This window comes from Ascaphus truei, chromosome 1 (genome assembly GCF_040206685.1).
Source record: "Ascaphus truei isolate aAscTru1 chromosome 1, aAscTru1.hap1, whole genome shotgun sequence".
Lineage (NCBI taxonomy): Eukaryota > Metazoa > Chordata > Amphibia > Anura > Ascaphidae > Ascaphus > Ascaphus truei.
Genome location: NC_134483.1, coordinates 37,583,980 through 37,596,653, shown reverse-complemented (window position 1 = coordinate 37,596,653; position 12,674 = coordinate 37,583,980). Strand labels below are relative to the sequence as shown.

Below are 12,674 nucleotides of genomic sequence, written 5' to 3'. Positions count from 1 at the left end.
TCGGCCGGATGCACGCTCACTGCCGTTCACGCGCGTGGCCCTTGTTTAGAAGGGCTGACTAACCTCAGCCAATTATAAGTGCCGCGAGCGAGCACGGCGTAGCGCACGCGGCCACTATATAACAGCCCTACGGGTGTATGCATAGGCTCCAAACAGAGCATTTTGCTACCCGTTTTTAATAAGCTTCTCTTACTGCTCATGGGAACACGCCATTATTCTGCAAAAACATTCAGATGCCTGTAATATTGGGAAATAGTTAGGCCCAATAAAATTCTGCGTATTCACTGGGCAGTCTCATCCCCACCTCCACCCCCCAAAAAACAAAATACCTAAAATGAAGTTACGCAGTGACCTGTCAGTTGATGCTCTGCTGGTCTACATCTTTTTTTTCTTCTAAAATTTGAATGTTTCACCGAGTTTAAATGTGCTGTTACCATGGCAACCCCTGTTGGATTATTGAGTGCGAGTGGCGTCGGCCATTTGAACCTCCCCAGGCAACTGTTCAGACTCTGATATCTCCAGAATTCCACTACAGACTTAAAAAAATGGCGGGATTTGCTAGAAACAGTAATAACAAGACTTTGCCTTGTTAAAAAGAAAGGAAACTTTTTTTTTTCTTTGTGTGATTAGGGCAGGCTGCAGATTTTAAAACTAGATGAGTAATGCTAACAAAAAAAGAAAGCAGACACGTCCAAGTGTTTTAAAATATTCAAATCCTGGGCGCTCGTTTATCTGGGGATAATTCTAGTTTTTTATGTGCTTGTTTTGACACCCCAAAAAAAAAACTACAAAATGACAGCGGAGTCACCAAGAAAGCCGGGACACCATCTTCTTATGACACGCATATTTTATACGGTCTGTCGGAGCATATGCAAAATGTCCTTAAGAGCACATATTTCTTAATTAAAGTGTTTATATGTTTTAATGCAAATGCCAAATTTTGCTTGATAATCGAGCTAATGCGTGAAAAAAAATCCATATGGATCCATATACTGTAGCCTGCTTTTGTTCTGGGGAGTGGCTGTATGGCAAGGCATAAGAAATAACGAGAGGAAATATTTCACACACAAAATTGAATAGAACAATTACTGCATTACATTCAGTGGCTTTTTGTAAACTACAACACCAGCAATGAGCTGAGCTAAATACCCTCTCTCCGTGTCCCTATTCAAAAATGCTGTGAAGCTGTCTTCCCCTTTCTTATGAAATTCAATATCCGCTGATTGGGCCGTTTTCATCCAAAATTTCACATTGACTTCAATGAGGAATGTTGGCCAGAAATGGCCCAATCAGCTGCTCTGGGGGACATCATGTAAGGTGAAGATTGGAAAGTAGAATCGCCAAAGTCCAAAAAATGCACCATAAGCTCACCAAGTTGAGGGCTAAAAAAGTTTAATAAAGACTACATAAAATGAAAATAAGGAAACAAACAAAAAACTAATACATAACAACCCTACGCGTTTCAAGCACCTTAGTGCAAGGGCACCTTAGAGCAAGGGCACTAAGGTGCCTGAAACGCATAGGGTTGTTATGTATTAGTTTTTTGTTTGTTTCCTTATTTTCATTTTATGTAGTCTTTATTAAACTTTTTTAGCCCTCAACTTGGTGAGCTTATGGTGCATTTTTTGGACTTTGGCGATTCTACTTTCCAATCTTCACCCTACATGTTGTCGTTGCTGGATTGGAGTGACGCGCTGAGGATCTGAGGGTACGTGGGTGTTGGCGTTTACTGCATTCTCCCCCGTGAAATCACGTGTCTACAGGGAGAGGAGGATTCATCGGACGGACCGGACGTGCTATGACGCACTTCCGGCACTCGGGAACTCCACGCCAGAGATGAGAGACCGTGCAGTGGATATCCAGGATGGCTTCGTCTTCTCTGCAGACAGGGCTGCGCATGAGGAGTGCTACAGGAGGGATCCATAGAGGCACCGACATAGGCTCTCTATATCCTAAGGATCTCAGGTAGCGGTTTCCATTGGAACTCCCCTTCCCTTTACATGCAGCCCACAGTGTCTTCTCTATCCACCTTAACCTTCCTGTTACACCCACGTTGTGAAATCCCCTCGTTGCTTACCTCAGCAGTCCTACGTAATTACTACTTATTATTAACTTTTTTTGTACTCTCTGTTTAGAGCTGTGAGTAGCTTTATCATTGACCAGCTCTGGGGGACATACAGTAGAATATGCCCCTAAGGATCATTGGAATCTTCCCAAGCAAGGGGTGGGCAGCCTCATGGCTTATTGAATAGGGGCCTAAAGCAACGTGGTAACCGATAGGCCACATGTCTTTAATATAAGCTGTTAATACATTCACACTACAATCGTAAGTCTTTTATTAACCTTGCCCTGTGGCAGATTGTGATATGCAAATATGTGTACAGTATATAGTTATTTGTCAGCATATAAAGTGCTATATACAGGTGGTCCTCACTTATCCCCCGCAAACTGCCGTCGGATAACGGACCGTTGGTTAAGGACCATCGGATTGTGGGTTCATGTTAATCCGCAGCGGTGAGCGTCGGCTAAGCAGTTCCAACGTCGGATAATGCGTCCAGCAGGTTGCATTATGCGGCGTCGGATAAGCCATTCGATGGAAGGCGGACCGTAGGATACTGAGGACCACCTGTACTATTTACTCCACGATAGAACAGCTCAACTCCAGTCCTCAAGCCCCCCCCAACCCCCCCAATGGGTCAGGTTTTAAGGATATCCCAGCTTCTGAAAGGGTGGCTCAATGAGAGCCACCAGTGATGAAGCAGGGACTAATTGAGCTACCTGTGCTGAAGCAGGAACTGATTGAGAGACCTATGCTGAAGCAGGGACTGATTGAGCCAACTGTGCCCCCAGAAAATCTCACGCCCAGCAGTTTGCACACCTCTGCCTTACCATACAGTGCTTCCACTGTAGCCAGGGATTCTGGGTAATGACATGCAAAAGAGCGCTCACAGTGAGTCACTTTTTACTAAGCTTATGTCTGCCGTATTACAGCGCTTTGTCAGCACGAAAACAATTTTTCAATTAAAAAAAGTTGAATGGCTGGTTACTTATGTATAGCTCTAATTCATTTTAGCGTCAGCTGACAAATGGCATTAGCATTTGTTTAATACTGCAATGCAACACAACTACGGCACTACACCATTACACTGCCACATTGCCATGGCTAAAATTCTTATGCCTCCTAATTACACACCTAATCAACCACTATCTCTTAACAGAAGGCTACAGAAAATAGTGGTGTCACCTTCCAATCATCAGTGAGCTTTGGGGTTTCACATATGGCATTTTAATATAGAAACTCCAATTGATTTTTTTTATTATTAGTGATACTAGATACAGTATGTGCAAACTGTTCTGAACCGTTCACAAAGTGAAATCTGCCATTTTTTTCATTGAAACAAATTATAGCACAAATCGGCAAAGCTTGCCAGAAATAGCTTTTTTTGCATGTGCAAATGAACCTAGTGTGCAAGGTCACGTGACTGGTGTGTAGAACGCATTGGTGACGTAACCTAGCCTTCACTCTTTTTTTTTTTAACCAACCATATAGTGAAAATTGAGAAATGTATAATTTTCATGCAAATGTTAAAAAAATGCAGGGAAAGTCAAAAATGTTTCACTCCCTTTTTTCCATTAAAAAGCAATTGCGAAACTGAGAACGAAGACCCAAAGAGTTTGCACATCTCAAAGTGTGAGAGACTCCAACTTAGACTCACGGCAAATCAGTGAAAGTTGACATGCTTCAGAAACAGGAAACGAGGGGCCACTGAATGAATGAAAATCTGAGAAATATAGTGTCACGTGATGGGGTAATGTACGCGTTATTTTAATGATTCAGTAATAGCATAACTTTCCATGCTCTTACCGGGATCAGGGATGATCAGCTGTGCATTAGTTTGCACATTCCCCGCCTCATTCTCTGCTATACACTGGTAAAATCCTTCATCTGATTTCACCAGACCTAGAATCCGTAGGTTGCTGTCACCCTAAAAAAAAAAAGAGAAAGAGGGTGTTAATGTTGATAATCTAGCGGGAAAGGGGGGGGGGGAATGAAAATTACAAGCAGATATTTCAGACATGCTAACAGTTACAGTATAGAAAATAAGTGCAAGGACCCTTGTAGTCAGCATACTGTACATTGTTGTTATAGTGTGATATCAACTGAAGTGTGCTTTCAATTATCTTCAAACTTTAAGACAGTTCAATTTAGTTGAGGGAAGAGGAGAACATGTTTACTTCTATCCATATTACAAAGCCCTTTGGTGGTTCAAAATGCAGCAAATGTATGACAATTTTAATAACCAGCGAACATATCTCATGTCTCACTTCCCTGCTGCATCTGGGATGGAAATTGTGTCTGCGAGCAATGGGAAGTTTGAACTTGTCAGCGCTTCAGTATTGCAGAGTTTAAGCCCTCTTTTGTTCAATAGCAGACCTGTGGGAAAATCACTGTTGCAAAAGTTTAATCGAAAATGTTTTGCTAGTGGGCAGACCTTTGAAAGAAGATGTGCCATGGAGATGCATGCCATGTGAGCTGATTTAAATGCTTTCCGGGGAATTTCAACATTTATATATCTTGAATGCAAGAAGAATTTTTGGAAGCAGGTTGGCATTGTCCCTATGTGCACCGCCAGCTACTCCAAACCGACTCCAGGGACAAAATCTAGGCTATCTACTAGAAATAATAATAAGCCTCCTCTTTAAGGTACATGATCACCCAGCTAGAACGTACTGTAATTAAAGCTCACAGCCATGTAACAGCTTTGTTCTCGTTTAAGATATGTTCGTCAATATTTAAATGTAGACCAGAAAACTTGCAATGTTCTGTAGAGGAGCACTCACAATCACCTTGTTGTCTCTGCCCACGGGTGCTCAGACTCCCACAGCAAGCGGAGATCAGATAAAGAAATGCAAGAGGACACGGTGGGCTTGTGAACAAACATTTGCAGGTTGTTGAAGAATGCAGCAGGATCGAAAAGTTGATTATTCAATATCACCAAATGCTGAAGTTCTCATTTACTCTGCCCTATCCATAAACCAACACGTTTTTTGTTTTTCTTTCTCACAAGCCCACTGGGGAGCCGTCACCTCTTTCGTTTCTTCAACTGAAAGCTTGAAACAGCAAATGTCACACATAGTACCAGTCTGTTTACACAACTCGTAGAACCCGATTCAAAATGTTGTGCAGCTGGGTCCTCTATGCCAGCGAAGCTTATATTCATTGCAACTGAGGCCAGAGGCTTCCCTGACAGGGAAGCACAGTATATTGAAAAGGGTCTTTGAGTTAGAGCAGGCCCCACTGTATGTCTGTGTTTTATGGATAATTTTAGTTCTCTGAAGGACCTTATAAAGTTGAGTGAGGGACAGGCCATAACTGACTTTTTTGTCTGTATTTTATACCATACAGGAAAAGTTCTAACTTTATTATCAAAAGGGTACTCTCTCATTACTTAACCCCTCCACTACTAGGGTGGCACGCATTAAATTGGATTATCTTATCATAAACATGAATGCATGGATTAACAAAAATGTTAATAGTCTGATTGTCTGACGTGATTGACAACAGCCCAAAGCATCGGTTAGTATTACCTAGGTCTTAATACACAAATGTAAATTGCTATTAAGCATTTGTATCTATCAATCTAATAGGGTACATTAGTATAGCTATAGTATTTTTAGTTATTTGTGTTATTAACGCATTGAAGTCCATATAGCATTCATTTTTTTCACTGCCAAAGCAACAGCTTAAGATTTGCTCTAGTTAAATGATTTAAAAGTATGTATTCCATTAAATCTCATTGATCTTTAGACCTTGTAAATGAATATACCCATATATAAATATAATATAATTTCAAGTAACAGTCTTTGCTGCATAAAATTAAGAATGTAAAATAACTACTGCATACAAAATCTTGTACTGATAAACTGCATATTTACCACTATTTGAAAGTAGTCACTTGGAATGACCACCTCTCCGTTCTTGGTCCACTTCACTGTAGGAGCAGGCTTTCCAGACACAGCACATTCAAACTCGATGTCCATACTTTCATAGGCATAGAGGTTTGAAGGGTGAATTAAAAACCGTGGAGGAACTGAAAGGGAAAATTGAGAACATAAGATTCTGAGTTATGTAACTTCATCTTTATAACAATTGCTAATAATTGTGTATATTGCTGGTGTATATATATATATATATATATATATATATATATATATATATATATATATATATATATTTGTACATAAGTACGAGTTTAGTAGCTGGTGTACAATTATATAGACTGGTAAAACAAATCAGATCAAAAGTCTTACATACATAATACAGTACTCTGAAAATCCAATTTGTTTTACGAGCACAGTCAATCCTGGAGTTCTTCTTGGGCTCAGAGATGGATCGCTGAGAACCTGCTCACTGACATTCTGAACAGTCCCATATCTCTTCACCAAAAGGTGATAACATAAACAAGAAAAACAAACTAAGCACAGCAATTATAGATTTATTTATTATACAATACCGGAGGCAGTGCCCATGAGGACTTTCATCAAAGACATTGCAAAGACCAAAACACTGTCCATTTAAATGCATGTTTGTACCTGTCTTGAATTCTGTTTCTGCTAGGGATTTGTTTACGATACACTACCACCAATAACAAATAGCTTAATTAAAGGTCTTTATATATGCCTCTTGTACGTTTTAGGATGAGGCAAGATGAATTTGGTCTGCAGCTTTATTCAAGCATAGCTTTTGGGTCTTAATAACTTAGATCACAGTAATAAATAGATTAACCCTGTCAGGCCTGGCAGGACTTGAACCTGTGACCTCTGAGCTGCTCAAGGCAGCAGCTCTAACAGCGAGCCAGATCAGTCCTTGATCTCCTGCTACTACTGCTATTGTTTCACACAGCTGTTCTGGATCAGCCCTCATTGACACACCCCTTTACTTGCTATTGAAACCAGCTTGTTCATGTGTCAGATCAATGTGCCTATTACCATTGAGTCCAGCATTCCCAAGTTATCTGTCTGACCAGTCAACTGTTCTACATTACTGATTTCTGTCCTGACCCTGGCTTGTCTGACTACACTTCCTGCGTGCCGCCTGCCCTGACCCTGGTCCGTCTGAATAGTCTTTCTGCCTGCCGCCTGCCCTGACCCAAGCCTGCTTGACTATGCTTGCTCTCAGCCTGCCCTGACACCTGTCTGCCTATTTCAGCCATTGGGATCCACCTTGAGCCCATCAACACTCCTTCCTAACAAACACGCACTGTCCTTATGGCTATCTAGTAGTTCAATATTCACATGGTAGCTGGGGCGCCCAAAGATGAATGAAACTTCCATCTCTTTCTCTAACTAAAGCTTGTTAAATACACAAGTACAAGGTCTGCGTACTCCTCAAAATGCAAGGATGCAATAAAAGGTGGTAATGTTTCTCATTTTGAAGATTTAATAGACCATGTGTCAATTTTTACCATTTATTTTGGTTAGAGTGAAGACCATTCTAATTTTTTACTGTATGTAGTTAAATAGAATTAATGTGACAAAAGAAACTTGATGCTATTATACAAATTATTTCCAATGTAAATTGGCATTGCTCAAAAGGTTTTATTGATTAACACTTTAAACTCACTGTTGTTCCACTTTATGTAAAAGTTAAACTTTGTAAAAAATAAATGGCATGGACAATTAGATGACAATTTTCCAGCAGATCCAGGTATATATTTCTACTGAGTATCCAACACAAGATACTATGCATGTAAAATACAGAAATACACATACGATTGATAAATCCTAAAAGCCAAATCTTTCCTTTCTGCCAAAAAAAAATGATTTGCCATGTTTTGGTGCCCTGTGCTAGTAATATCGATATATTGAATACAAATCAAGCCACCAAAAATATGTAGATCACATAACTAAGGCCCATTTGGGCACAAGGTGTTAGGCTTTGTCCATAGTGCAGGATACGGCGCGAGCTACGTAGTGCGCGCTGAAACAAACACTAGGACGCCAATGCACATGCGCAAAAGGAGAGTGGCGCTTTGCAATACAAACAAGTTTGTATTTGAAGCACGACGCTGGGAGGAGGAGGAAGTGGGGAAGCTAGCGCGTTCTACTATGGACGTGGCTTTACAAAGAGCCTGAAGGTAGATTTCAGTACTTTTGCCTAGATGAGATCTGAAATGCTTAAAGGAACATACAACATATTTGTTACATTTTAGCTCTCAAAAATCAAAATAACACTACGGGGAGTAATTCAATGTAACTACGGGGAGTAAATCAATGTAGTCCCATGTGGCAAATCAGCCGTTATCGGGTGAAAACTCCGACGGCCATGAATGGGAGTTTTTACCCGATAACGGCCGAACGGCCACATTGAACTATATTGAATTACCCTCTAAACCTAAAAATCATGAATTTACCTCATTTGTAAAATGAGAATATATTTGACAACCCATCTATATTTTGTACTCTTCAGAGAGAGGGAGAATGCTGCCCTCAGGAAGATAAATATATAAATACACCTGGACTTTCAGAGTGCAGAAAACCTCCTGAGCCCAGACAACATCTATCAAGCTTTAAAAAGGGAAATACAAATACAAAATACCTCTTTGTGGTGATTGTAGGCTAGTTCTGCTTAACTTGTGAATTATAAACAGACAAGTTCATCAGCATCAGTGGCACAAAAAAGGCTGAACCCTGAGGCAGAGGAGCATATCAGCATTATTAGAACACTGTATAATTTTCCCATGAAGGACTGACACGGTGGGAATCTGGCCTTTATTGTCTGATTTCAAATGCATGAGATCCCTCAGGAAGCGGTTTACCATCAGATAATACTATAAAGCACCTTTTGGATTTCTAGTGTTATCGTACCAGGCATTTACTCAACTTTCTTGACTGCTTCTACTGGCTCTAGTATTCTAGCAGTATCATAACTTAACATATCAAAGCACTATTCATGTTTGGCAGAAAGAAGAAGTGCATTGCATTAATATAGGCAATTCATGGCATAGGCTTGTATTTTAATATACTTCCATGAGTGGAAACAGCAACTAACTCTGTTGGTGGAAAAAAATAGATGTAGATAAATCAGCATTAAAAGTATTAATGAAAGGTTGCTTTTTCACAAGCATTTGTAAGTAAGAGAAACTGGTCTTTCAACAATAAATACCTCCTAAAACCAATAGGTTACTGTATGTAGGCAGAGAGAGAGGTGAATCCGGAGCGACAACACACAGCCCACTAGCACAGGCTGTGTGTTGTCGCTCCGGATTCACCTCTCTCTCTAAACATGATCATATTGCCGGATGCACGCTGTGGGATTTACCTCTGAAGAATCGTTGGACCCGGGATGGATGAGCATTTAGTGCGTTCCCATCACCCAGTGCCAGCCTTTAGAGCGCATGACAGCGACACATCTCTACTGTATGTAGGCAAGCACACAAGAAAGGGCAAAATGCCCATAGTGTAATTATATTCTACATTAGATATGAACTGGGAGATCTTACAAAGTGACCCCCTACTTAAAACTGCAGATGGTATATAAAAGGCAACAACTATTAAACATTTTTGGAACCGAGTGAAAGGGAAATAAAGTAATAGTGACACCTGACATGGATTGGCGTCCATGTGGCAAAGGCTCAACCTGCAAATATGCAGATAAAAAGCAGACAAATGTTGTATGCAATTAAAGACCACAAAAAGAGTATAATGTTACATCATTCACGAGTTGTACTATGACCTCGGTTGTCTACCTGCTGGAATACTCACAATCCTTTATATTTGGGGATAATCTGATATTTGTACCTTCCGACCAATTTCATATTCTGTCTCCTCGGACACTATTTATATCTTGGACACTTTTGGTTAAATGATTGATTATTGTTTGGGGGTGATTTTTGAATTTAATTGTATTTGTATATTTTTACTCACACACTAAATATATATGTAGAGAGAGAGGTAGAGGGGGGAAGGTTTAAAGCTAGAGAGGTAGAGAGAGAGGTAGAGAGAGAGAGGTAGAGAGAGAGAGAGGTAGAGAGAGAGTGGTAGAGAGGTGTAGGATTACACTATTATTTCAAGTGTGTTAGTGTGAGTTAGTTCACAATCAATGTATTATTTTATAGATTTTTATTGTAGCAAAGCCTCCGGCCGCTACTTCTTTTCCTGGCCCCTATGGTGTAAGTCCTGATAGGTGAGGGCAGTGGATGGGCTAATTCCTTCAAAAAGGCCCTGTGTGCTTTTGCAGCCTTGGATACATTACATGTATCCAAGGGCGGGCCTAGCAAGAGCGAGAGAGTGTCAGCCTGAGGGGTGGGTACTGATTGGCCACATACTGGATGTGATGGCCTATCAGTATCCAGATCTGTCTTGTTATGAGGGAGTTACAGTCACAGCCAAAGGGTATAAATACTGACACTCTCCCAAAAGAAAGGGGGTTCTCTGTCTCTCTGTCTCTCTCCTCCCCCTGTGGAGTGAGTACCAGCTACCCTTGGTCTCACTAGGAGGCCTAGGAGGAGAACCATTAATATGAATAGGCCAAAGAAGAAAGCAATGCCATGCTGGGAGATCTGTACCTGCAAATAAGCACAGTTGTACCATTACCAGTGCGCGTCAATGTCTAAGAATCAAGAGAAAGGTGTCAGTATGGACTCTCCACATTTTTGTCTCGTCTGACCACAAAACCTTTTCCCATATGTCTGCAGTATCATCTATATGTTTTTTCACAAACAAAATGTAACTTTTTTGTCTAAATTCCCAGCGTTACATCTGGCGCAAGCTCAACACCACATCACTCAGTTAACACCATCCCAACTGTGAAGCTGTGAGGATCGGGCGCAGGTTCCGCCCCGTGATGTCTCCCGTGATGTCAGCATCAGGTGCAGGCTCCACCCCCAAGATGTCAGGATTGGGTGCAGGCTCTACACCCGAGTTTGATGCAGATGTCGGTACAGCTGGTGCTGTATCAGTGCCTGCTGTCCAGACCCCGCTGGTGTTATATCAGTGCCTGCTGTCCAGACCCGCCCAGCAGCGAATCATGCTGATTATAGTGCTGTGCAGCCTGTCATCTATTGGTTGTTCCTCCTTTATAGGCACAACAATTGCCTCTGCAAATCGGCTGAGCATAATAGTTCTTTACTTGGGATGTCGGTCCTAAGCACTCTGCTTTGCCTTGTCCTGCCTTGCTGTGCCTTGTTTAGTCTTGCAATTTTTTACCTGAACCTTGGTTACTGTCTACTACCAACAGTCTCTCTCCAACCCTCGACTACGGCTAGTGACCCCAACGATCCATACCCCCTCCTACCTCCGACCACGGCGAGTGACCCCAACGATCCATACCCTCTCCCACCACTGACCTCGGCGAGTGACCCCAACGATCCATACCCTCTCCCACCTCCGACCACGGCGAGTGACCCCAACGATCCATACCCTCTCCTACCTTCAACCACGGCGATTTTATCTACATTCCTTACTTCTCCTGTCCCTGACCCCGATGCCCACTACTACGAATCTGCATTCCGGAAGTGGCTTCGCGGCTCCAGGTCGGTGTTATTATATCCCCACCTCTGCCTGGCAGTTCAGTCCAGTTTCTGGCGAGCACCCGTTACACAAGCATAGTGGTGGCAACATCATGTTACTGTATATGATGATAATGATCATTAACATTCACTCTCATTCCGGTAAAACCTCTTTTCCATGCAAACTGGTGACAGTCTTTGGATGGGGCTACATTGAAGCTATTTGTCATCAATGGCAACTGAACTTTGGATCTGACTATTTCTTTGCAATAGTCTACTTAAGGAACTTTGAAGGACAGCCAATAAACCATCCAGCACCTCTGAACAATATCTATAATTTTTGTTCATTTTATGGGACGCCCTTACACTGCATTTTTTGCAGGGCAGTATCTTGGGTTTCATTCTCACAACATGTCATGCTTTTTGACATAGAGAAATTGTATCTTTTTTTTGCAATACAGAAGCTTTTGTCTAAGTGTGTAATTGATATTTGGGTAAACTTTAGATATGGCTGAACTATAACCCATTATTGATACCTTACAATGCGTTAGAATTCATCTATACCAGAATAAAAAAATCTGTGAGATTTTGCATGATACTTTCCTAGGAAGTAGGTGGTACCAATTCTTCACATGATTTTGATGCAGTGCTGAAGGTGATGCTGGATCTCCAGAGGTTGGATACTGCTAAGGGCTTTATTCTATACTGTCGAAAGCAGCCTTTTTGGCAGTTTTCGGACAAAAGTATCCATTGAGGTCAATAGGGATTTTTGGGCATAAAAAGCTGTTTCTGTCTAATATTTTTAGGCAGGATTTAACATACAGGAGTTCTCCAACAAACCTCAATTTTTTTTCCTATGTGCAAATATTTGTATAAGGTATCTTTAGTTTTAATGTGAGTGGCTGAAGTTGTATAAATATTCGTAGTAATACAGTGCAACATCATCATCTGTATAAACAAAATACTGATTGAAACTCTTCAGTCAAAGACAGATTATATGTGGATACTTGGTCACTGGGGTTATCTAGCAGTCAACCACATTGTTTAGAATTAAATGCAAAACAATCATCATAAGATGGTGAATTGTTAAAGATAACTGTATATTTATAGGAGAGCAATCAAAAGGGTTCAGTCAGTGCTGTGTGGCAAAGTCAATTATACTTG

The 12,674-nt window shown here is 41.1% G+C and overlaps 1 protein-coding gene across 1 annotated transcript in view; it reads right to left on the bottom strand.

Annotated features, from left to right (window-relative positions):
* The window catches only part of DCC (DCC netrin 1 receptor), an 837,937-nt gene that overhangs the window by 293,797 nt on the left and 531,466 nt on the right, over positions 1–12,674 (bottom strand). The window contains exons 6-7 of the mRNA XM_075586416.1: positions 5,938–6,092; positions 3,866–3,986 (exon numbers count right to left, since the gene is read on the bottom strand). Coding sequence (XP_075442531.1) covers positions 3,866–3,986; positions 5,938–6,092 — 276 coding nt within the window. The remainder of the gene's footprint in view (positions 1–3,865; positions 3,987–5,937; positions 6,093–12,674) is intronic.